This window comes from Gopherus flavomarginatus, chromosome 1 (genome assembly GCF_025201925.1).
Source record: "Gopherus flavomarginatus isolate rGopFla2 chromosome 1, rGopFla2.mat.asm, whole genome shotgun sequence".
NCBI lineage: Eukaryota > Metazoa > Chordata > Testudines > Testudinidae > Gopherus > Gopherus flavomarginatus.
The window spans coordinates 17,090,188-17,116,495 of record NC_066617.1 but is presented as its reverse complement, the minus strand read 5'-3'; the positions used below and the strand labels follow the sequence as shown (position 1 = coordinate 17,116,495).

Sequence of the window (26,308 nt, the reverse complement as noted above, 5' to 3'; positions counted from 1 at the left end):
GGGGAGGGGATTAACCCCCGGCCCGTGCCGCGCGGAGCCCGTTGGGGGGCCAGTTCCTAGCGGGAGGTGGTATGTGTGGGGGAGGGGTTAAGCCCCCGACTCGTGCCGCGCGGAGCCCGTTGGGGGGGGCTGGGCCCGGGGTGTGTGTGCGCGCGCGGGCGGAGAGGGGTTAACCCCCGGCCCGTGCGGCGCGGAGCCGGGACGGGGATAGTGTATGGCGGGGGGGGGGGCATCCTCCCCGCCCGGCGGCGGCGGCGGCATTTCCATTCAGGCGGCGCTGAGGGAGCCCGGCGCGCCCGGTGCATTGTGGGACTGGGTTGGGAGTCCCGTTCGCGGGAGGAGGCGGAGGGAGGGCGAGGAGCGAGCCGGTAAGAGGGAGACCTGGGGAGGGGGGGGAAGCGGGGAGATTTAAAGGGGAATCCGCCTCCGCCGTTAAACACCCGGCCCTGCGCTGGCTGGCGGCCTGCCCGCGTTGCGGCGGCTGGCCAGGGCGCACGGGGCATGCCTGGCCCCAGCCCCTGAGCCCGGCCGCGGGGGGGCGGGGGAAGGGGATGCGAGGCGCCGCCGGGGCCGCTTTAAAAAACTCCGGGCGGTGAGGCCGGCAGGCGATGGGTTAAATTTTTCACCCGCCGACATTTTTGCTGCCGCTGGGGCCCCGCGCCGCGGAGTCCCCTGGCCGGGGAGCCTGGCGCGCGCCGCTCCCGGGGAACGTTCCATCCCCTCCCCGCCCTCTCCGGGGCTGCGGCGGCAATGGGGGGCGGCCGCGGCTCCTCGCCTTTAAACGCTGCCCCTGCATCTCTGCTTCCAGCGAAGGGTTAACTCTGCTTCTGCTGACATTTTACCTGCCTCCCCCCGCACTTTTGCTGCTAATAATTTCGTGTGTAAGGGAGATCAATCTCGCCCCCCCCCCCCCCGCAAAGATCTGTTTGTAGGAGCCTCCTTTGGGGGGGTAGAAGGGGATTGCTGTGTGCACGGTTCTTTCCTGTGCACAGCCAGCCAGGCTCCCACACGGCTGCACAAAGAGCAGCAGTAGAGGCCCTTGCTTGCCTTTAAAGGCAGCAGCTTGAAATTTAAGGTGTCCCAGAGCCATGTCTCTCCGCAGCCTTCTGCGCTACACTCCATGGAGAAATGCTCGGTGCAGTTCTTTGCCTTGTAGATGCACCTCACTTGTGTTGCTATTCCCTGTCCTTGGGTTTATTTTGGGTAGGTATCTGGCCCTGTTCTGCAGTCATTTTTTTCCTCGACACCCTCCAACGTATATTTTTATTTATGGTCAGGGTTGTAGAGCGGCAAGGGTTAAATTCTATCTTCTAATATTTGTCATTGTTTTAAAGTAACAAACATCTGGAGTATGGGGGTGATTTGTTCTAATGGAGAGGGTTGTTTGTTTTGCAAATACACTGGATGCTAGAAATGCATGTTTATGCAGGGTGCCAAAAGTCACATGAAATTGGATCTTGCAAGGTTGCTTCCATGGTAGATTATGAAATTATTGTATGCAGCACATTCAGATATTCACCAAGAAGCCTTTTGTGTTCCTTTCTCTATTGAGGTTTTTAACTAAGTAACTGTCACTTGTCTAGTTGAACATTTATTTTTAAAATCAGGGAATATATTTAAGTGCGTGTATTAGTACTCAAGACTATGCAAAAAGTTCTGCCTGTTGTCTTTGGCCTTTAAATCCTTTCCCATAGAAGTGGATAGGGGGTGCTAACAATACACCAGTGTTTGGGTAAGTGAAGGGAAATGTTTCCCCACTTGGAAAACACAATTTTTTTGCAGTTTTTCGGGAAGTAGTCTGATGAGTTCAAAAATATCTTTCCATTAAAAGCCACTTTTTTCCTCCTACTTCTCTCCACAGGTTGTTTCCTAGTTAGTATCTTCTCTGAGTCTAGTGCTTATTGCCTTGCATTGAAAATAAAAGTTACAAACCAGATTTATTGCTCATCCAAGACACGTTCTTGTAATGAGTGCTTGGATTACTGCCCAAGCTTGGGCTTTTGAAGATTTGTTTTAAATAAGTGACACGTCTCCCAGGAAAGGAGGGAAAACACTGTAAAGCGGAATTCAGTTCCTAATTAGACATTTTCAGGGACTTTAAAACTTGAATTGCCATTCTATACCATAGTCAATAAAATAACATCTCTGAGAGTTTGTGGAACTTGTTAGGAGGCAGTCTGTTTATAAGCAGTATACTGGGGGACCCACTTGCATAGGGCTGTAGATTTTTTTTTTTAAATGGTATCAAACATATCCAGTTGTGGTGCTGAACTTTTCAGCTTAACCCAGTATCAACCTGCTCAGCAGTCAGTGAGTGCTGCATGTTGAACCCTTTTAATAGGCATGACATTTGCTTTCTAAGACACTACTGTATGTAGGTCACTTTAAATAATTCCAGAAAAGCTTTTTCTCCAAGGAAGACAAATTGCACCATATCACCACCATTCCTGTTTAGAAGTTAAACGCTTCAGTTAGGCCTCTTATTAGTTTTGGAGTGTGCTGTATGTCTGACTCAGTGGGAAAAGAGTTCTAAAATTAGACATGCATTGTTAAGAATTTTATTAAATAAATTTCATCAGTGTCTTTTTACATTAACTTTCTAATGGGTGGTTTAATCTGATTAAGTATGTTCAGTTCCAAAGAAAGTCCTGAGAGGCATGAAGTCTGTTTCTTTTGAACAGCTTTAGTGTATGAACATCATAAAATATGCTTTTAGCAGAAATATCCTAACTAAATGTTTTCCTTTCTTAATGCTTTATATTACTAGCACATAGGTCTCCTAGGGAAAATATACCACCGGTGTGAACAGGTGTATTTCTGTTGACTCCAAATGAGTTGTGCCCTCTTAAACCAGAATTTAGGTTGCCCCATTGTTTGAAAGGTGTCATTTGAAATAAAGAGGCTATTGCCTAAGGTTCTGATCTTGCAATGAGCGTAAGCTTTGTCTACATTATGCACCTTTTAGCGATGCCTTGCCGCTAAAAGGTGCGCAGTGTAGCTGCTGTTTGTCGGCGGGAGAGAGCTCTCCCACCGACAAAAACTTCCCCTAACAAGTGTCAGCAGCATTATCTCCTGCTGACAAAGCGCTGTTCACATCGGTGCTTATCATTGGTAAAACTTTTGCTGTTTGAAGTGTGCGTGTGTGTGTTTTGGTTTCTTTAAACACCCCAAACAACACAAGTTTTGCTGATGAAGTTCCATTGTGTACAAAGACCCCCGAACCTGAGTATGTTGCCGGATCAAGGCCTAACTCTCCTCTTGGGGTTTGTTCCCACTAACTAAAACTGTAACACTTATTTATATATGTCTCTGTTAAGTGAGGTCTGTGGACTTTTTTTTTTTTTTTTTAATTAAACACTGGTGTGGCATAACTAGGGGAAAAGTCATATCACTCCTCTGACTGGCTTGACAGTGTTATAGTTTAAATGTCAGAAGATGGAAGAGGAACCATTCCTCTGTAGTCTCAAGAAACTTATCTTGTGAGATATGCCCTCCTATTGTAACAGATGATGTCTGCTCAACGCTTTGCTTTACTTTTCTTATTTAAAAAAAAAAAAGAGGAAAAAATGGCAAAAAGATCCCTCCCAAAACCCTCTACATTAATATTTTGATATATATTATTTACAGTACATACACTAACTTGTTGTCTTGTAGTTCTAAGAATTATCTAATGTTCCCAATTTTTCTAACTAGGTTGATCAGCAGAGAACCAACAGATACGTTTGCTCAAGGTGGGGGGGAAGGTAGGACTCAGAACCATGTCTGTTCGGGAGTCCTTTAACCCAGAAACTTACGAACTGGACAAGAGCTTCCGTCTGACTCGATTCACTGAACTTAAAGGCACAGGCTGTAAAGTGCCTCAGGATGTTTTACAGAAACTGCTTGAGTCCCTACAAGAAAATCATTTTCAAGAAGATGAACAGTTTCTGGGAGCAGTTATGCCCAGGTTGGGTGAGTGTTGTTTCTCTAGTAACAAGTGATACTGCTGTTTCCCTGTTTCATAAACAGTAGATCAAGTTAGCTGTTAGCCTATTAATTTATTAGCTTGCTAATTTATTTTAAAATTAAGCTGTTGTCCGATTCATATACATTAACAAGATAGGGATTGTGTCCAGAAATGTGAAGGATAAACCTGCAGTTGTCATCTTGCTGTACAAGAATAATAATTTTGTACTGCAATTATTAATATCCTATCTGCAAAGCACTTAACTATGAAGGAGAAAAAAGGAGCTATGAAATGACCTTAAAAGTAGAGAGAGAGAGTTCTTATAATATAAGAAGAACAATAGTATTTTTCACTAATAGAGTCTGTACATGAATTATGTGGAAGTTCAGTAACCAAAATAGTAACAACTGATTTCTAAAAACAAATGTATCCATTTTAGTATTTCCTTAGTGAATGAAAAATGGTCATAGTACTGTTTCAGAATTATCAATATAGTTTTGGGGTTTTCCCCTAAAATATTGAACAGTTTATTTTCTGACATAAAGTGAAACTGAGAATTGACTGTAAATAATTATCCAGCTCCCAAGTCCAGCCTCCCTTCATTTCTAAATTGAATCCACTGTTGTGAGCCAAAAGGGAAGGGGGGAAAAAATCAGTCTTTCAGTCCTCTCATTGTGTCGTGTTCTTTATAACTTTTCTGTTCTCCCTGTAGAGGTTTTATGGGAAAGGCTGTCTCTACAAGACCTATATGGCTCTTGCCAGATTTGCTTTCTCTTTGGTATTTGCATAGTGCAAGGAGAACAGAAAAGTAACCTGCAGAAGCAACCTTCACAGGGAACAGGGTGCATGTGGGTATTTTGATACCAGCTACAGTACCTAATATTGATATAGATAAATTAGTCAAGACAAAATGTTTAATGACAGCTTTTTCAGTCAGTTCATCTGTTTATTTAGCTCTGTGTATTTAATCTCTTCTCCACAGACTAAATTGTAGAAATTCTTCCACTTCAGGCGTACCAACTAAGTTGTTTGTTTTTGAAAATATTTTACTGTTGTTTAATCTGGCATACAGTGAGCTCACTTTAAACAATTTTAATGTAACTAGATGACCCTTATTAGACTAACAGGTGACAACACGGTTTTCCCAAAGAGGGCAGAATCAGTGAAAATCAGTAGAAAGCCAATGTTCCCACTTAAACAAGGGCAATCTTTGTATGAAATATATCTATGAAGTAATTGTGTGTGAGGCTCAGTGGCAATATAATTTAAGAGGACTGATGATAAGGGACGCTGATCTTGTTCTGGCCCAAAATTTAATGTTTATGTGTCACCTTTGTTTAAATAATAGAAATGTTTTCATGAGTTTAAAAAAAAAGGGGGGGGGGCCTTGTTTAATTGGATTTAATTAGTTCTCTGCACTTTTTCAACTCACTATTGTTCCGTGAGAGCTAGAAAGCAAAACTGGCTCCAAACAACAATGAAACTGCTAGTTTAGTTTTTATTGTTTAGCCTTCTGAATGGACAACAATAAATGGGGGGAGAGAAAATAAGTTAAAAGCTGGAAGGAATTTTCAAAACTTAGTTTTCTCACCTGTGTTTACACCTGTGTTTATTAATAGACTTACTAAGTCTTTTTAAAATGTGCTTTAAGATGACTATCCCTTTTACAAATGCATCAAGAAATGCATTTGACAGTATTTCTTTTGATGTGTTGTGCTTTAAAAGAAGGCCTGTGACTTCCTTATCCATGTGTATGGATGGTACTTCTGAGATGCTGTTAGGAAGGAAAATACCAATAATAGGATTTTTCAGAATTGGGCCCTACTCCCACAAGTAGTTAGGACTCACTCCGAGTAGTCCCAAATGCAGTTCAGAATACTTCCATGAGTAAGAGATTGCAGATTTCGGCACTCAGGCCCTAATCCTCTGAGCTCTTATGTATAGCAGAATCTTTTGCACCTGTGAAACCCCACTGAGATCAGTAGAACTTCATACAATTACAGGGGTCCATGTGCGTGAACCAGCTTGCAGAATGAGGGCCGTAGCACATGTGGGCTGTAGCACATTTCACTTTTTTTTTTTTTCCCCAAAATGGGGAGAGTATATATTGAGGATATATAGCCAACCACTTCCATCAGAGTGGTTTAGTTTCAGCATCTTTCTTGGTATGGATTTATGAGGATGGAAGACCAATGGATTACAAAGCTTGTTTACCAAGGAATGTTGCTACACAATCGGTGATCATGTGGGTACCAAAAGCTTCAGTGGCACAGTAAGACTGCCAATAACAGATTTAGACTGAACATCCAGCGAGACTGATCTGAGCCATGCTTGATCTGCAAGAAGGCTCCATCCCTTTGTGATTTGCCATGATGATTGTAATAGATTATTACTGAAGATTAAAACTACTGTTACAATGTTTTTGGCAAGATGGTCCAAGAACAGCCACCTAGCAGACTTGAAGTACACCTGCCAGGTTTCTCCACAGAATGACATAGTACAGGGCAAACATTTTCAAAAAAGAAGAAAACCCCATCATAATCAAACTTGCCATACATTTATTAAATTGCATTAGATTGTAACTCATGGATGTTTAGCGCAATATACCTCCTGTAAGGAACAAAATCATAATCGTTGCTCCTTTGGCAGTGGCTTGTATTTCATAGGCCTGTTTTACAAATTCCCTTTTATTGAGAATTACAGTCATCTAAGGGATGAATAAATTATTCAGTTGATTGATGGTTTCCTGTCCTTGCAGGAATTGGGATGGACACTTGTGTCATTCCTTTAAGACATGGTGGTTTGTCTTTGGTCCAGACAACAGATTACATTTATCCCATTGTGGATGACCCTTATATGATGGTAAGTTGGCTAAAGTTGCAATTACATGTATTGCTGACTTTGATTTGTGCTTTCATTAATCTGAGTTGTCTATGCTGGTGAGTACTTGCTGTCTTGTACAATCAGCCATTGCACTGGTTGGTTTGTCACGTTCCGTCTCTCTCAGAGATATGTATGAGACAAAGAAACTCTTTCATATTTCCACTCCTGTGTCATTCCCACATTTGCCAATGCAGTTGCGACAGTGCTTTCTAAAGAGGGGAATGTCAGGAGAACAGCTAAGGTTAAAAACAAAGCTGCCTCCTACTGCTGTTCAGTGAGTCACTTTGGTTGAGAAAGTGCTACTGAGGGAAATGGGGTTCTCTGCGAGGTACTGGGCAAACTGGTTGAGATTTAATAGAAAGCCCTTCTTATCCTCTGACCTACTCATGGAACCAAATTTGTGTTTTGGGGGTTCTCAAATGATTAGATACAATTGTAGGACTGGATGAGCCTAAATAATAATACTTAGCAATTATATTGCATTCTTCAACTTCAGAGCTCTTTGCAAAATCACTAGTCTCTCCAACACTTCTTTGTATTGTCTCTACCTTGCAGATGGAGAAACTGAGATTCAAAGAGATTATGGCCCAGATCCTCATGGGAATTTAGGCACCTGACTCCCATTCATTTCAATGAGAATTAGGTGCCTAAATAGCTGAGGATCTGGGCCTACATGACTTGTCTAAGGTTATATAGCAAGTCAGTGGCAGAGTGAGGATTAAAGCTTAGGAACAATAACTGGATTAGGATTCGGGGCTGGTTTCCAGTTCTGTACTCAGGTTATATTACTGCCTCTCACAAAAGAGATGCATGTGTTTTTACAGTGGTATGTGCACTGGTGGTGATCTGTATTATACACCAAACATATTTTAAAAGACCATTATTAAGCTTGCAAAGTCAAGCACTCAAAAGTTAAGAAATACCTGAATTAAGGTTGCCTATGCAACCTTAATACAGCTCCCTTGCACATGTGCATTATGCTACAGCTTTAGTAACATGATCACATACTATTTTTTCTATAGCACCTCTGCCTTATTGAGTACACTGGATGGACAGAGCTCAGGCAACCTTAATTTTGACATTTACTAACTTCTGAATGCTTGACTTTGCAACCTTGCTAATGTTCTTTAAACGAAGTTTGTGTGTGATTTCCTAGGTTTTTAAAAAATATATACCCGAAAAAACAAATTCCATCATGTGGCATCATCAGCAGTGTTGGAACTTTTAGATCCACCATGCAGACCTCTGCCACTTGAACTAATGGAGTAACTGATATAATAGTAGGTTGTCAAACCTCTGTGTGGACCAGCACTAGAGGGGGGTGAGACATACTTTGTCAGTGGATTTCCTAGATAGTTGCTGACAGCAGAGGAACAGTGAGACTCTGGAATCTTGGGTTCCATTTCAAGCCCTAGAGGAGGTGGTATCATGTTGGTGCTGACTCTTCCAACCATTTCCCCCAAGTTTGACCCCTTCTGTCTCATCCTTTCCAACCTGTCCCAGTTCTGTCTCTTCGCCATGTGACAGGTTAGATCACAGAACCCCCCTTGGGAGCTGCCACCCAATGTGCCAAGACTACTTCTACCCCTGCCTTCCCTGCCAGTTTGGGGCCCCAGCACCCTGTCTTGCTGAGCCAGATGCTCCCTTCTACAGCAACAAAAACCCAGGGTCTGAATTACTTGCAGCAAAGCTGCATGTTTCCCTGAAACAGCTAACAGAAATGTTCTTGTCTTTAACACTCAGATGCCCAACTCCCAATGGAGTCTAAACCGAAATAAATCCGTTTTACCCTGTATAAAGCTTATGCAGGGTAAGCTCATAAATTGTTCATCCTCTATAACACTGATAGAAAGATATGCACAGTTGTTTGCTCCCCAGGTATTAATACATACTCTGAGTTAATTAATAAGTAAAAAGTGATTTTATTAAATATTTAAGGATTTAAGTGGTTCCACATAGTAACTGACAGAACAAAGTAAATTACCAAGCAAAATAAAATAAAATAAAACGCACAAATCTATGTCTAATCAAACTGAATACAGATAATCTCACCCTCAGAGATGCTTCAGTAAGTTTTTTCCTCAGACTGGACACCTTCCAGGCCTGGGCACAGTTCTTTCCCCTGGTACAGCTCGTGTTCCAGCTCAGGTGGTAGCTAGGGGGATTCCTCATGATGGCTCCTCCCACTTTGTTCTGTTCCACCCCTTTATATATCTTTTGCATAAGGCGGGAATCCTTTGTCTGTCTCTCTCTGGGTTCCCACCCCGCTCCTTCTCAATGGAAAGACACCAGGTTAAAGATGGATTCCAGTTCAGGTGACATGATCACATGTCACTGCAAGACTTCATTGCCCGCTTGCCAGCACACATTTATACAGGAAGACTTACAGGTAAAACAGAGCCATCTGCAGACAATTGTCCTGGTTAATGGGAGTCATCAAGATTCAAAACCACCAATAATGGCCCATGCTTTGCATGATTACAATAGGCCCTCAGAGTTATATTTCATATTTCTAGTTTCAGATACAAGAGTGGTACATTTATACAAATAGGATGATCATACTCAGCAGATTATAAGCTTTGTAATGATACCTTACAAGAGACCTTTTGCATGAAGCATGTTCCAGTTGCATTATATTCACTCATTAGCATATTTTTATAAAACCATATAGACTGCAGCGTCACACTCCACTCCTAATTCCTTGTTCCAGTCCAAGTCTCCGCTCCTCAGACATCTCACCTCGGTCTCTTTGTTCAGCCCATCCTAGCCTCCCCCTATGAGCACACTCTAAGTTCCAGTTTTCTCCCTGACTCCCGGTCTTTCCCCTTTCCCACACCCAGTCCCAGTATCCTTGTCCAGCAAATCCCAGTTTTCCTATTCCTGGCTCCTCCTCCAATCTGCTTCTCCTCCCATCCCCTCCCTGTCTCCTTGTCCCAGTCTCTCTGCCTGTGAGGATAGCACATGATGTGCAGTCTGAGTAATATTAGGAACTGGGAGGGGATAGAGGACAGAATCTTTGGACATTTTAATTGATAAGCTCCCGGAAGTCTCTACTGAGCATGTGCAAGCAGTGTTTGTTTGTTTTTTTTTTTTTCTTTCTTCCAAGAGCTTATAACTGGGATTTTTTCACATGGATAGCAAAAGGCTCATCTCTGACACAAAGGCCACCCCCTGCTTCCAGATTTCAAGTCCTTGCTTCAAAGCATGGGGATGCTGGATCATTTTTAAGTAAACATTGCAATAATTTTTTAACATGGACAAAACATTTTTTCGTAGCCTTATTTTTGGAAATGGCTGAACCATTTTGGCTGAAATTTTTCAACAACATTAAACCTGAGGCAGATACAAGACATGCAGAATTTCAGTCCAAATGGTTATAGTTTGGCAAAGTTCTAAGCAGTTGAAAACAGCTCTTCTAAAGGGACATGTTGAGGGGAGCCTTAATAGGTGGTGTGTGCTACAAGCCCCGCATGCAATATAAGAGGCATGTTTTAAGTACAGGAGCAGAAGAGAGCTTTGTTTTCATGAGTTGTCCTTACTCCTAAAAGTAGATCCATTTGTTTCAATGGGACTAATCATATGGCTAAAAGTTTGCAGGCTGAAGCCCCAGATAACCAGCCAAGAGCTTGGACACCTATACCTAGGCTATCCACAATTATGAACCTTCTGGTGTTTGCCAATACTGGAGGCAAAGTAAGTGTGTTGCCAAGTTTGTCTCCACCTCAGTTTTCTCATACTTGAGAACTGCAATTCCTGAGTGTCTCTCCCTGGGGGTTTCACCTATTGGTAGCGTATTGCATTGACCTCCTGCCATTAGACCAGAGAACTGTTGTCATTGTGGTTTTGAAAACCTTATCACTTCTTAAGAGAGCATAAACTAGCAGCTTGCTTGATAAACACTGAAGATAGTGCTTAATAGTTTGATAATTGCAGTACAGAAAGGAAAATGACATGTTTGAGCCTCCTTAATCATCTGCACAAACTAGCAGTGGGTCTCCTTGGAGCCACTCATTGTGCATAATGAGCATGCCTTTTAAAATAATTTAAAATACTCAATTATATTCCAGTTTCAGATATATGCAGAGGGCCCCACTAACATCAGTGGGGAGCCCTATGTGTGTATCTGAAGTTGGATGATGGTCCATTGTGGTCAGATTGTATGCTGTAGAACAGTATGTTCAGAAGATGAGCTGGGCACCTTCTAGCAAAATTATCTGCTTTCTATCTAGGATTTTTTTCTTTGGCCCAAATTGTTGTGCTTAAATATGTGGAGCAGTTATTTTATCATATTAAGGTTTTGGGGGAAATTCCAGAAAAATGGTTATTAAAAACATAGGGTCAGATTCTGTTCCATCTCTATAGATGTAAATCCAGATTAACTTTATTACTCCTGAGGGAATTCTGTGCCAAAAATTAAAAATTATATGCACAATATATTAAAATTCTGCAAATTTTATTTGTCAATAAGTGGGGCTCCAGCATGGCAGTGGGGAGCACAGGCCACTGGTTGCATTGACGTGGGAGATCACCCTGAAGCCCTGACCTCCCCTGGTACTGGGACTCAGCAGTGAGGCTGCACCTGACCTGACACAGTATAAGAACTGGGCCTGCCCCAGAAACACCCCAGGGCTCTCCCCCTTTGTGCCATGTGCACCAGCTGTTGGTGGGCAGGCTCAGCCAAGCAGAATCCAAGTGTGGAGGGGCTCAGTGTGGGGGGGAGCCAGGTGTGGGGGGAGAGGTTTTTGTGTGGGGCAGTCTGGGTGCAGGCAGCTCAGAGGGAGATTTGGATGCGCAAGGGCTTGGGGGTTCCAAGTGCAGAGACAATGAAACTCTGCAGGGGATCCAGCTGAAGGTGGTTGGGATTCAGCAGGAGGGGTCTGGGTATGGCAAGATGGCACTTGGCAGGGGGTGGGTCTGGATGTGGAGGGGGTTCACTGGGGAGGGGTCCAGGTGTAGGGGTTAGGGCTTGTCAGGTTGAGGGTTTCCCTATCCCCTTTTCTTCTTCTCCATCCCCCTCCCCTCACTCCCACATTCCCCTCTCCCTACCCTGTTCCATCCCTCTTTCCTCATTTCCCCCAACACCCCACTCCTTACCCAGCCCCACTGCAGACACTCACTGTTGCACAGAAAACAGGAATGCTCCCAGCAAACAGAAGGGGAGCACAAGACCCAAGAGGCGGCATTCAGCTGCAGTGTCAGCAGAGCTCAGAGACAGCCTCCTTCAGGTGGGCAGCTCTGCGCTTGCAGAATTGGGGGAGGGGCGATGGCTGTGCATGTAACCCCGTGTGTCGTCTCCCCCTCCATGCCTCACCTCTGTTTGGGGGGAAGCAATTCCCTCCCCTCAACATCACAGGAATTAGGGGGTGCTGTGTTCTGTGGGTGCACAGTCACACAGAATCCCCCCAGAAGTACTTTATTAAAACCTGTGGAAGTACCCCAGACCTACACCAACATAATTGAGAACAGAATTTGGAGGATGATGTGGGGTTGGTTGGTTGGTTTTGTTTTGACATCCCTTCCTACTGGGTATGTTCTTCATCAGAGATCTCAGTGTCTTCAGCTCTGTTCCCTCATCAAGGAGTGCTTGCTATCTCCTCTCTGCTCTTAACAGTCTGACAAAAACTGTTTTGTAGGCTGAATAGGCCTTCAATTATGTCTGCATAACTGCATTATGTCCTGAGTGATATCTCTGCATTCCCATCAGTAGTTTTGCACAGGTATAACTGATGGGAACTTAGTAAACAATTCTGAGATAATGTAAAATAAGGATTGGAATCCAACTTGTTGTCTCATAGCTATGCTGATTCTGGAAGGCTAACAGAAGTGGAAAGCAATATAAACTTACGGGGCTAGATCCTCAGCTGATGTAAATTGGCATATTATAGCTTCATTGACTTGAGTGGAGGTACGGTTTAAGTCAGTTCGGAACTGGACTCATTGTCATTAAAGAGAGAAGCTCTGATTTAGAGTAGAGGCAGGGGGCAGGTCTGTGGAGTGAGAACATGCCAGTTTTACAGCCTCAGACTATAAACGTGTTAAAGACTAGGACTGTCCTGTTCATGTGAAGTATTATCTGAACATATGGAAATGTTGATCTGGATTTTTTTGTCTTTGTTTCTTTGCAGGGACGTATAGCCTGTGCCAATGTCCTAAGTGACCTTTATGCTATGGGGGTCACAGAATGCGACAACATGTTGATGCTCCTTGGGATCAGTAATAAAATGACAGATAGGGTAAGGTCCATGATGATTACTGTGAAACAGATGAACCCAAACCTCCCATAGTGTGTTACCCTAAATGATCATTTAGCTTTGCAGTACACATGTTAATGTTTTTTTCCTCAAAGTTTTGGGCCTTTTAAAAAAGGGGCTGGGTGGGTGGTCTCATAGGATGCTACACCTAAGAATTGGTCACTTGCATATTGATAGAACTTCTGTGTTTGCTTGCCGACAGGCTGGCCCTGAACATCTCTTCTCTGGCTGCGCTTTTTCTGCCAGTACTTTAGTTGTCTTCTCCCAAATGATGTCCCTGTTCCTGCTCAGCCCTCCGCAGTAGGGGCCTGAGACAGCTCTTGAATACCATGTTGATAGGTGTGGTATAAGAACTTGTACAGGTACTCTCTGGGGTCTTTTGTGCCAGCTGATATAATGCTTCCTTTGAAGCACTACTGATCGGGTGCCAGAGAAAGTGAGGTGGATTTTTGGAAAACACCAGCACCTGTGGCAGATGGCAGAGCAGAAAAAGAGCTGCTCTCTCGGAGGAAGAAATGACCTGGGACCCTCTTGGTTGCTCAGCTGAGTGGGATAGTGGGAAACAGAATAGAGAGCAATCTCTTTTTCAGGGGCAAGGGCCAAATTCCACTTTCCCCTGTGGCACTAACATCCTGTGGGCTGCCCCAGATTAAACAGCAGGATGTTCTGAATTTTCAGAATTTTCTTCGGTCCATAAGGAGCAGAGACTTGGATCTATGCAATCCTTGGTTCATGTCACAGCTTTTTTAGCTCCTGTGTGACCTTTTGGGGATGTTCCTTCAACATTTTACAAGGAGCTGTGAAACCATCACAGTACTGTATGGAATGTCAGTTGCTGGAGGCTAACTGTTTTTAGGGCTTTACCCAGCTTCTGCTGAATGAAAACCTTGCCCTGGACTTCAGTGGGAGCTGGATTGAGTTTCTGATACCCTGATCCAGTTGTGAAATGAGTAGACACTGCTTATATGAAACTCTGACCTCTGTACTTTGATCTGTAGGAAAGGGACAAAGTGATGCCTCTAATTATCCAGGGTTTCAAAGATGCAGCAGAAGAGGCAGGAACATCTGTGACTGGTGGCCAAACAGTGTTAAATCCTTGGATTGTTTTAGGAGGAGTGGCCACTACAGTCTGTCAGCCTAATGAATTTATAATGTAAGTTAAATCACTGAACAAAATCGCATGGTGCCATATCAAAGGGTTAAATAAAGGTGTATCTTCCTTTTTAATAACATATCATGTTCTTTATTTTAATTTCTCCTGATGAATAAAGATGTATTTTCTCAGCATTTGGGTACCCTTGTGATGGATACCTTAGAGATATCTGAGATTGCTGCTAACATCTTTCTTGCACTGGTTTGCTTTTTCAAAAAGAGTGTACAGTATCAGAAATGAAACATTGTGCTCATATATGCTCCTTCAAGAGGCGGATTTAAGTTTTGGAACCTTTAGATCTGAGTGATAGTTGGGGATGGATAGCCTGGCTTCGAAAAACTGGTTAGGATGTTCATTTTTTTTTTTTAAATGGTATCTGAAGTACCATATTAATGATAGTTAAGAACACAAGAAATGTCACACCAGTGCTGTGCTTACAGCTTTCAGGCTATCCGTTACCTCGTATTCAATGTTAGTCAATGTTGAATGCTATGGAGAAAGGCATCAACCCTTCCCTGTGTGGAGTATTATACCATAAGAAGGAATTTCCCCCTGGCCACAGCTGGTGATTCATGTATGCCTTGAATTATGAGGACTGATAACATGTCCTTTGTTTCTTCTGTCCAATGTACCCAACAACTTAATAGAAAAATGCATGATCTTATGCAACTGAAGGGACTGTCCTTTATATGAAGATCTTATCTCCTTTTAAATATATTCATAAGCTCTCTGCCTCAATAATATCCTGTAACAATGAAATCCACGGGGTAATTATATGGGGCTTTTCTAAGTTGTATGTCTTCTAAAAATATCAGTTTTAAGTGCAGTGGAATGTATGATATTGTGAAAATATTTCCAACCCAATACTCCTATTCAAGTGTACATTTCACTTCATAATTAATATGGGAACACTTTGTTCGCAGGCCAGACAATGCAGTGCCAGGAGATGTGCTTGTGTTGACTAAACCCTTGGGAACGCAAGTGGCTGTAGCTGTCCACCAATGGCTAGATATTGTGAGTAAACTGCTTAGAAGGGGGTGAAGTGTCTGTGATATTGCGTGAAGGGACACAACATTTTGAAATGGGAATGCTCACTAGTTTAAGTAGTATTTAAGAGGATTGCTGTCTTATCCCTTTCCCCACACTCTGTATCTGTCTTTTGTGTTTAGATTATAAGTACTTCCAGGGAGAGGTTGTCTGCTACTCTTTGTTCAGTGCCTAGCACAATGGGGTCCATTTTTTGTTGGTCCTTAGGCGCTACTGTACTAAACAAGATAAATAACAAAAAAAAAAAAAAAGAAATGGATCTGGACACCTGTCAATGAACAAAGCAAGGACTTGACATCCTGGGTGAAATACTGCCCCATTGACTTCAGTAGGGCCAGGATTTCACCTAGTGTTCATGGACTTTCTGTATATGGGTACATGGAAATATCTCTACAGTCCATATCTTACATTTGGAGTTTAAGAAAATATCTATAGTTGCACTATGTACATGGAAATATTTCCATGTGCTACTTAAGGCAAACGTGTAGCTACTGAGTTGAAAATTGATTGTAAAATTGGCATCTGTTTGTGATTTGGCTCTCACTGTATGTCTTCAGAATTACCACTGCTTAGTTTGCATTTTTAAAAGATGTGGTGTTACTGTTCTGGGGACTGCAGAGCCAATAGACTGCAAGAAGAGTGAGTTGATATCTAATTTGCCTGGGGTGTCAGCCACTAAATTGCCAGATGAATTCTAATTCCGAAATCTCTGTTGTTAGCAAAAGGAGGGTGGGAAACTTGCTTGATTTCTTTCTACCCCCTCCCCCCGGGAGCCTAGGTTGAGTCTGAAGAATGGGCAGCTGGAAAAAACACTTATTTTCTCTTTAAATTTGTAAAAGAAGATCTAAGGTCTGATCTTGCAATCTGCGTAGCTGCAGAGTCCCACCTGTGCCAGTCAGATCTCGGGATGGGGGGCCTGAGAGAAAATACCTAATGTGAAAGTTATTGTTGGGAAATAAACATGAAACAGCAAGATGACCTTTTTATGGTCTCTTTTCTGACCATAATCTCACTTATTGGCATGTTTCACTGACGTACAGACTCACAAATGAAGGCTATTCTGAAGTGCCACATATTTCAAGTACTTCTAATTTTTCTTGACTGTCAACCAAAGCACTTTTCTGCTATGAAAAACAGAGGCAGAAAGGAAATCAATGTGTATCTTTAATTGTGAGCAAAGAGAAAACAGAGATTACCCATCATATTTATCTATATATAAAGCTTCTAAAGGAGTATTACTTTGTTATATAAATGGATTCTTTGTACCAGAAAATGCTTTGAAGAGAGACTGCATGGTACAGCAACTTTTGTACAGGGAAGAAAGGAAAGCTTGAATACAGAGCTTGATTACAGAGTAAAAAGTGAGCTAAAACATTAAATGTGGTAAAGCAGTAATGAAAGGTTCTTGCAGGCGATGGCTATAGGGATAATGAAGTGGAAGGATGCTGTATTAGGAAATATGAGTGGGCTTTGTGTCATTCATAGGCAAAAATGAAAAGGAAGATTTTAGTGAGAGTTGAAGATAGGAAATGATGCAGGGAAGATCTGCAGCTCACATCTTCCTCCTTCAGTTGTGTAGTCGCAGGGAGTGGAGCAAAGACTGAAGAGCATGGAGTGAGATTGCTCTGACTTGCAGATATCTAAGATGGGTCAGTATCGGATTGGGAGAACTTACAAATGAAACTGTGCTACAGAAAGGGGTGATGATGATAATATTGGTAGGTGGAATTCTCTTGAGTCATTACCAAACCAGTGCTCCAGCCTGATGGTAGAGGTAACTGTGCTACTGAAAGTACTCTCCTTCAGATATTGGTTAATACCAATGTCCACTAGTGATTATTAATGATTGTATAGATCTTCTTATAAGAGTGTTAATCGCAGTGTCCTGACCAGATTCCAGCTTGAATAATTATATTTTCATCTATTCCAATTCTCTCCCTTGGTTTTTTATTGCATACGCTTTTCACTTCCAATCTTTGTAGTGTTGCTCTGAACTGTTTGAAACAAATCAACTGTTAATCTACATGGAGCATTATTTCCAGTAATTAATTGTTATCTCTGTTTATTGAGTATCCTTTCACGAAGTGTTTTGGGATTGTTTGGGATGAAAGGCACTATATAAAAATACAAGTTGTTGTTAGCACATGATGTTAGAAAGGGATGGAATGTGGAGTAAATCTGTGAAAACATTTGGAAAAAGGAAGGTAACTTTTTAAAATGGAAGTGAACCTTACAGGATGATATGATCCCAGCTTGCTTAATGAGAGCATGCTCTCCCCTACAGTGCTCAGAACTGAGGGAACAAGGAAAGATCATTTGAAACTCTTGCTGTCAGTCCTGAGGGTTGAACTCTTGGGTACTGGTGGCCCAGGCTTGGTGGAGAGTTCCCAGCTGTGGAATTATTCCCTTTCTTTGTCCAAAAGTGCCTTGGTCTGCTAGACGTTGGGGCATGTTGTAAGGTGCATCTCTTTTAATCGTGCGTGAGTTCTGTAAGAGGGAGGTATTTAGAGGATAGATTACCCTACTGCCTCTGCACACAGAGCACAGTGTAAAATGTGTACAGCACTTAAATGTTGTATCTAATAAATCTTTAAATGCAATGCCCTATGAACTGCAATATCTAGGCACAACAAAGTGATCAAATATAAATGGAGAAACTTGTTTTATATTTCTGCAAACGTAAAGACATATCAGTGTAAAATCATTGACTTTAAAACATTAGCCCTTTAAAAATTAAACTAAACATTCAAGAAGTGGAAGTACATCCTGGATTAAAGTTGCATAAATTTGAATGCATTTTAAAACACTTATCCACAAAACTAAGAAAATAAACTAAATAAATCATGTCTCTCCTCCCACCAAATAGCCAGAAAAATGGAATAAAATAAAGCTAGTGGTAACTCAAGAAGATGTGGAGTTAGCATACCAGGAGGCAATGATGAACATGGCAAGGCTCAACAGAACAGGTATGAAGAATGAGAATGCCCTCGAGGTCTGGGGTTTTTTGGGTTTGCTTTCCACGTTTAATTTCTGCTGTCTGCTGTGGGGAAATAAGCTACATCAGCACAGCCTCTCATCTTTAATCTCTTCAATGTTCATGAAGCAAGATTAAAAAGACCACTGTTAATTATATAGCAAAGGCACAAATGGTGCTTGAGATAAATGTTTTCTGGGTGAGTGAAGTAAATAACATGTGAGTTAGAGCAGCAGTTCTCAACTGGGGTTCTGTGGTCCTGTTGGGGGCCCTGAGCTGTTTCAGGGGGTCCAAGGTCTAGCGCTTCCTACAGGGCTAAAGCCCAGAGGTGCTGGGATGAATCCTGGAGCCCTGGTGACCCCCCTGCCCCAGGGCTGAAACCCCAAGCCCATGGGCGAAGTTGGAGGAGCACGAGGGGTGTTGCTTCCCCAAACTGCAGTCCCTTATGCAGAGTGGGGCAGTCCTGGGGTCAGCTCCACCCCCCCCACCTCCTCCTGTCCCCCAGACCCCTAAGGCCCCGCCCCATGGCTAGAGTGGAGGCTGGAAGCTGGAGCCGAGCAATGCAGGGCAACTGCTGCTCTGGCTGGAGTCATGGAGTGGGCAGCCGTGGTGTTCCCCCATCTTCTGCTGCTGGTGTCTGAGATTGCAGCTGCTCCTCTGCTCCCAGCCCAATTTGACTATTCACGCAGCCAGTAAGAGCTGCCCAGGCAGGGGTACCTGGCTCCGGGGCTGGCAGAGCTCTTAGGGAGCAGCGACTGCAGGGGGGGCCCTTCTGGCACACAGCCCTAACTACCCCTCCTCTTGCACCTTCAGCTACCCCCTTGCCCACATACAGCTCCTAGCTACCAACAGCCCTCATTGCACACAGCCCCTGGCTACTCCCTGTCTGCATCCTGAGCTGTTTTCAAAGTTTTTGAGCTAGCATTCCCCCCTCCGAGTCCCCGAGTTTATAATTTTTGGTTGTGTCCCATCCCCTCCCTCCCCCAGCCCAGACAGGCAGGGTGGCCTGCTGAGGTGAGTCAGGTGGTGGAGGTGGCACTCTCTTCCCCGAGCCCTGCCAGGCACCGCTGGTCCAAGCCCCACCAGGCCTTGCTCCTGCAATATGGAAGTCAAATTATACTTCTACACAAGGCGCCTTCCCCTCCTCCATCCCCCCGTTCTGTCTCTCTTCCACTCCCCCTATCACCACCGGCTGAGCCCTGGAATGTTTGTACAACATTGGGGTGGCCTCAGAAAGAAAAAGATTGAGAACCTCTGAGTTAGAGAATATTTTAAAGGGAAATTGGGGTCTGTGCTGCTGCTGCTTTATTTTTTTTTCCTCTGTGATGCTTAATGAAGCCCTGAAAGTAGGGGTGGTCAAAACTTTACATTATTAATTGTTCACAAAAACTTTTCAAATAAATGATATTTTTCATTTATTTTTAATTCAAAATTTTGTTTCAGGATCTTTTTCCCTCGTGCCAACGTCTCTCCCCCTTCTCATTTTCTTGCTTCCCCGTCCCTTCCCCCTCCCTTTTTCAAGCTGGAAAAAATGGTGTGTCAATTCTTTCCTTTAGTGTTTGGGGCTTTTTTTTGCTTTTTACCATAGAAACAGCAAGCGGCGTGTCCCTATTTTTTGTTGGACATCTTTTTGGAGGAGGATAGAACTGAATATGGGAGTTTTTTAAGCTTTAGTTGAGGATGCTGGAATGCTTAAAAATCTCTTCTCCTCTCACTTTCTCAGATTTTACTTCCCTGGTACTTGCTCTCCCATTCCAGGAAAAAATAGACTAGATGACCTGGATTTCTAATGTAAAAAACCCCTCTCAAACCTTGTTCATGCATCAGAAAGTGCTTAAAAAGGGCAAAACATTTTTCCCCGTTGTAGGTCACCTTCAGCAACATTTAAATGCTCTTAACTAAAGCTATTGTCCTGCATGTGGGAGTTCCTTTCTACCGGCCAGGAGCTTGGCAATTACAAATGCCCAAGGATTCCGTGAATGCCTAGGTGGGGAGGCTGGAACGTTATGGAGTTGGCTCTGTTTGTCTGTCTCTACTGCCTGACCTGTACATGCTCTCTTCTCTGAGCCCTCGGAATGCAACATGCAGGCCTCCTGTTAAAAGTTATGAAGTAAATTTTGAAACCAACAAACCAATTCAATCTGAATCTCAATTTTACAGCTAATGGGCCAAGCCAAAACCCGGGGCACTCAACACCCTTCATCCCCGAACGTTGGGGAAACTTGGATCTGGTACCATTAGCACATTTTATATAACATGCTCATAAATACCATGTAATTAAAAATTATATTTTGCTATATTTAATTACATTAAAAAAAACACTGTCAAATCAAATATTTAAAGGGAATCTGCTCAGTACCTGTGAATTTCTGTTGTCTCTATGTTTTAATTGACTTTTCCACTGAAAGATTTGAAGCTTGATGGTTTCTGTTAGAGCAGGGAGGTTAGATATTTATTTTAAAGATCTGTAACAGCATTTTAATTGTGTCTGTCATACTCTATAAATGTTACTTTCCCTGTTTATTTTTTCTTGTCAAGCTGCTGGACTCATGCACACTTTCAATGCACACGCAGCTACAGATATCACAGGATTTGGAATCCTGGGGCACGCACAGAACCTAGCCAAACAACAGCGAAATGAGGTGTCCTTCGTTATCCATAACCTTCCTGTCCTAGCCAAGATGGCTGCAGTTAGCAAAGCATGTGGCAATATGTTTGGCCTCATGCATGGGACCTGTCCTGAGACATCAGGTGAGTGACTTATTTTTCCCTTCAGAATTTCACATAATTCCAAAGGTGTAGCTACAGACACCATGTGTTGAGTTCTAAATGGTGTAACCAGGCTAGTAAGAGTGTTAGCCATATAGCTGCTCACAATTAACTTTTTCAGCCTGTGAACAAACCACCAAGCTATTTTGAATGTGCCTCTCTCCTCCCTTATGAAATACTGTATTTTTAAAACCTCTTGTGAGGAATATCTGAAACATTGAGCATTTACAATAAGTGATTGGTTCTGAATTTCTTTAAATTCTTGTTTCTTTTAACATATTAATTACAGATCAGTGAATATTTGAATATGTACATAGCTAGCACTGCATTTTCTCAAAAGTAACATTGCCTGCAATGCTACTGCCCATCAAATATTTATTTTGTATTTTTCTTTTATAAATCTGTGTATGAATTTTAGTACTGGATTGCCAACCCAAGACTGAAGCCGTCACTCTATCTAGCACAAGCATCAACAGTGCAGGTTTCTCCCCCACTGTCCTGTGAATGTGTCACAAACCTGACCTGGAGATACTATTGCTAGTATTGAGAAAGGAATTCAGTCTCTAAGATCCATTCAGTACTTAGTCTCTCTAGAGACTGTCAGGTAAGATGTGGATTGTAGTGATTATTTTGTCATATTTGCATCCATCTATTAGAAATTAAGCTGATAAAACCAAATTCATTTCACATAAGCCTCTAAACAGCCATCAGGTGGCAACAACTGTTCACTATCTCCTAGAGGTGCATTTGAATTGAAGACCAGGAGGTAAACAGCTCCCTATCTTGTTAATTCCCTGGCCATACAGCCTCTCAGAATAAGAGCTCTGTTCTTCTCCTTGAAGTTTCTCTCGCTACCTCATTTTTCCTCTTGGTCTCCCCTTGTTTCTTTACTCACTCTCTTTACTTTTTGTTTCTTCTCCTCTTCACCCTCTGCATCTCTTGTCTTTCTCTCCTCTCTTCAAAAGCATTATTCAAGTTCTCGGCAGAAAGAGAGCCCCTGAAAGCAAAATGTAGTCTGAAGATCTGGAAAGAGGTATCTCAGTGAGAGTTTTAAACTTTCCCCTAGTGAATATGCAACTTACTGTAATATGGTCAATTGTTCTTTAGCCATAATTGATTAAAGAGAAGCTCTCTCCTGGGGAGACTGTGGCTCAGATGCTTAGGATGTGGAATGTGATCCCTTTCAAGAGTTCAGACCCAGTCGGTACAGATGGAAAAATATTCATGTGGCTGTCTGGGGACTTACATGAATGTGTTTGCTAGTCTGAGTCCCATTCTTGGTGGACAGATATCTACGTAACAACCACCATCTCAAGTGGGACTAATTGCCACCTTAGTTAGCAGTTGCAGAGAGGCCAAACACTGCCTGGGACTGAACTACCCTTCACTCATGAGGGAAGTGCCTCAAAGAGTGAGGCTGTGGTATAGCACTGGACAGAAACTTGCACTGGTATATCCTGGCCCTTGCGCTATCCCTGCTCTGTGAATAGAGCACTTCAGTCTCAAGGCTGTCCATCCCACACCTTGGGCCAGCACTGTCTTTTCCTAGAAAAGATGAAACTCTGGAAAACAAATTAGATGATTCATAAGGAAGGTGTGTCTTTTAAACTCTATGTGAATTCCTTTCAATTGGCTTCTCCACGATTATTTACAATAAGTGCAGATGTGGATGGATGTTGCTTGAATACCTCTCGCCAGCTTTATAGGTATTTATGGACTTGGATTTGACAGGCGTTACAGAACATGAGTTGGATTTTATGGATATTTATAGCATTTCCTGTATTTGCTTATAGGATAATTGGAGCAGTTACCCCTTGTTTTCTTAAATTTCCTGAAATATTACATCTGTAGCTTCATATTTTGCAAACAGATTTATGTAGCAGAGTACAGCAAATGATGGAAAGCACTCAGAACTGTTGTTTCTTGAGAATACACCAATACCAGTGTCAGGGTGACAAGACTTTAATAACAAATAGTAGACTCTACATTAGGAGTTAGTGATGTATACCTGGCCAGCACTTGGGATGGTGGTGTTCAGATGAGAACTGTTTTCAGTGGAAACTTGTAAATAGCCTCCACTTATGATATCTCTGTTTCTAAAGATCATAAGGCAGATTTATCATTGGCATACAATAGCAGGATAGGCAACTAACAGGAGGGGCTGAGGGGGAAAATTGATAAGTGCAGGTTACTTCCTTGCACCTTTATTAATCATTTGTCCTGCAATACTTTTCACCACTCCTCCCTTTTAATTGGTATGCAAGTTGTTCACTGAATGCCAAATGCAAGTTATGTTTTATTTAAACTTATTCTCTGACCGTTTGCATCACCAATGAAGTCACTGTTGAATTTGAACCTGAGACTTCCATGGGAATAGCACTTGCTTCCCCCAGGGGTTAATTTGGCCCATTATGTTTGGAGTAGTTTACACATCATGCTGTTTTTTGCCTTTCTGCTTTTGTTGTTTTTGATTAAAGATATTCACGGGGGAGTGAATATCTTCAAATGCCTGGGAGATGTTGGTGTTTTCATGCATAGCAGACATAGTGAGTCCACATAGCACCTAGAAACAAAAAATAATATATATATAAACAGTAACTATCATTACTGTTGAAAAACTGCTTCTTCTGCAGCCTTAAATTAAAGATAGTTTCTGTTTCATGCAATTTCTTTCTCTTCTTGCCTATATGGGAAGAGCATGTTGTATATGAAGATACTCAGTATGCACAAAAAAAATCTAAAGTCCATGGCATGCTAGTAGCCTGCAGTTATACCCCTATAAGCTGTAATCTATACGATTTTACAAGATGAGTAGGATTGGCACACTTTTTTACAAGAGCCCAAAGAAACTCCTGTGTACTGCTGGAATTTTTGTGGGTGATTCAGTAGATGGTGCTCTTCTCCCAGAGTCTCTTCTAAATCAGTGACCTGCTATGATGATAGTGGGCACTGTGCTGCTGGATGTGCCATCCTAGATTAGATGCAAGACCCAATGTCTTTACTATTTCTGGTCACTTAAGATACTGTGGCACTTTTCATAAGAGTAGGAGTGCCCTGGCTAAATTCTTCAGGGAGTATCTATTTTCTGTACCACAGGGTTGTTTGAGATTGCTATGTATTCAATGTTGTGTGGTTTTTAATATATCCGTTCCTGTATGTCTCTTTCCTACCATCAGGTGCTGTGAGGTTTGCTTAGTAAAATCAACTTATTTACAGATCTTTTATGGCACTTATTGCCATAGTGTCTGATCATTTCACATACACTATTAGAGCAAGACTTGTAGGGTCAGACCTAGACATAACTTTGGGTCGCATTCTGACACATTTACTCACCTTGAACAGCACCTTACTCTGTGAGAGGTTCCAGTGAACTCAGAACTATTTGAGGATTAAGGTGCTATATACATGGGAGTCAGGGTATCAGAGTAGGGCCCTTTATTCATCACAATGATTATATGTGAATTTTTAGTACGGGTGAGTTGCAATATTTGCTATAGTTTTGCAATGCCTTTGTTGTGTTTCAGTATATCTTTTATCAGTGGGGTAGCCATGTTAGTCTGGATCTGTAAAAAACGACAGAGTCCTGTGGCACCTTAAAGACTAACAGAAGTATTGGCGCATAAGCTTTCGTGGGTATTCATGCTCCAATTCATGTATTATGCTCCAATACTTCTGTTAGTCTATAAGGTGCCACAGGACTCTTTGTCAATCTCTTGTTGTCCTTAGCATGTTGCTTTTCCACTAACTTTTGCAGTGCTTATTTGGTTACACGTTATTTGTTAAACTTATGGTTATAGTAAGCTTCATGTTTCACAGTGACAGCAGAAAGGCCTCCACCAAATCATCTTCTGCTGTCCTTATTCTGTCAGAGAACCTATGAAGCCAAGAAGAGTTTGCCTGAATAGGGGCTGCAGCGTAAGGTTCTAAATGTTTTGATGTTTAAATGCAACCAAAAGTTAATGTGCTGATCCTTTTTCTTTGCAGGAGGTCTCCTTATCTGTTTACCACGTGAACAGGCAGCACGTTTCTGCGCCGAGATCAAATCTCCGAAATACGGCGAGGGTCACCAAGCATGGATTATTGGGATTGTAGAGAAGGGCAATCGTACTGCCAGAATAATAGATAAACCGCGAATCATTGAAGTTGCACCACAAGTGGCCACTCAAAATGTGAACCCGACACCTGGTGCCACTTCTTAATCTAGATAAAATAGCTATTTGTTTTGTTTTTAAATAGATCTATTCCTTTATCATCCTACAATTTAAAGAACTGTAAAAAGAAAAAAAAAACTTCATTGTGTCTGCACATCTGATGGCCTTAGGTCAGTTTGAGTGGATACAATTAATAAAATAAAATCCATTGCCTTTTTTTCCTGTTACATTAACTGAAGATGCACCTAATCTTGAGGCAGCTTCTGAGTTGAGAACTATATTGTTATCCAATACTGTTGATTCATTTTGAATCTTTAGACACTTATCTCTTGCCGCATAGGCTCTTTTTAAAGGTGCTTTCACGTAGCACAGACATTACCAGTAGTAGTGTCAAATAGCAATGTGTGTCCTTTCATTATATGTATATTTATCATTGTCTAATTTTGGATGCCTTGAACGATATTCTGGAAAGGCAGTAAATTGATAGGTGACACAGTGGGTATACTCAAGTAGTACGAGGGTTGCATGATTACATTCAATCTTTGATTTGTAAAGTTTTAGTTTTACTCGACAGCATCTACAACCCTGGACATTGCTTGGTAGCACACTCTGTTAAACAAGCAAGTGCTAACTTTGCATGGAAAGCACTTCATAGTTGAAGGAGAAATTTTAATTTCATTATTTGTAGACCTGACAATATTTACTGTATTATCAATAATTGTTTTCTTTATTGATAGTAAGGAAAAAATAATAATTGCTCAGTTTTGCAATGTGATTGGATGTGCTCTAGTGCAACAAAGGAATTGCAGACCAAAAGGAGTTTTCTGTATAATATTCATTTACAATTCACTATATAATTAACTACACAAATAATTTTTAAATATAATCACTTTAAAAACAAACCTCTGTTCTGTGGATGGTAGTGTTTAATACATTTTACATTTTGTATAGTGATTACAAGCCCTTTTTTTGTTTCTTTAAAATCAGCAGCTGTTTAGTATATTTTTAGTATTTTTGTTCTTTGCTCAAAATACCTTTTGTGAACGCTTCTGTGATCTGTGTTTAAAATCTACATTGCCAACTTTGCAGCTTGAACTTAGGCTTGTTATTCAAATAAATATTTAATTTTTTTTA

General features: G+C 41.9%; 1 protein-coding gene across 3 annotated transcripts; it reads left to right on the top strand.

Moving 5' to 3' along the window:
* Positions 1-287: 287 nt before the first annotated feature.
* Positions 288-26,308, top strand: SEPHS1 (selenophosphate synthetase 1). 3 transcript variants are annotated; one of them, XM_050936956.1, is made up of 9 exons: positions 288-368; positions 3,694-3,951; positions 6,705-6,808; positions 12,955-13,062; positions 14,079-14,233; positions 15,157-15,247; positions 18,147-18,246; positions 20,793-21,005; positions 25,008-26,308. In XM_050936956.1, exons 2-9 carry the CDS (start codon positions 3,759-3,761, stop codon positions 25,220-25,222), a joined length of 1,179 nt encoding a protein of 392 aa, XP_050792913.1. In that variant the 5' UTR covers positions 288-368; positions 3,694-3,758; the 3' UTR covers positions 25,223-26,308. The 3 variants fall into 3 exon arrangements, with proteins under 3 accessions (XP_050792913.1, XP_050792912.1, XP_050792914.1); XM_050936955.1 differs by lacking the exon at positions 288-368 and adding an exon at positions 643-1,203; XM_050936957.1 differs by lacking the exon at positions 288-368 and adding an exon at positions 1,250-1,732.

Coding starts and splice junctions, on each gene's coding strand:
- SEPHS1 (XM_050936956.1), top strand. CDS start 3,759: ATGTCTGTTCGGGAGTCCTTTAACCCAGAAACTTACGAACTGGACAAG. Junction 3,952..6,704: donor AGCAGTTATGCCCAGGTTGG/GTGAGTGTTGTT, acceptor CTGTCCTTGCAG/GAATTGGGATGGACACTTGT. Junction 21,006..25,007: donor GACCTGTCCTGAGACATCAG/GTGAGTGACTTA, acceptor TTTTCTTTGCAG/GAGGTCTCCTTATCTGTTTA.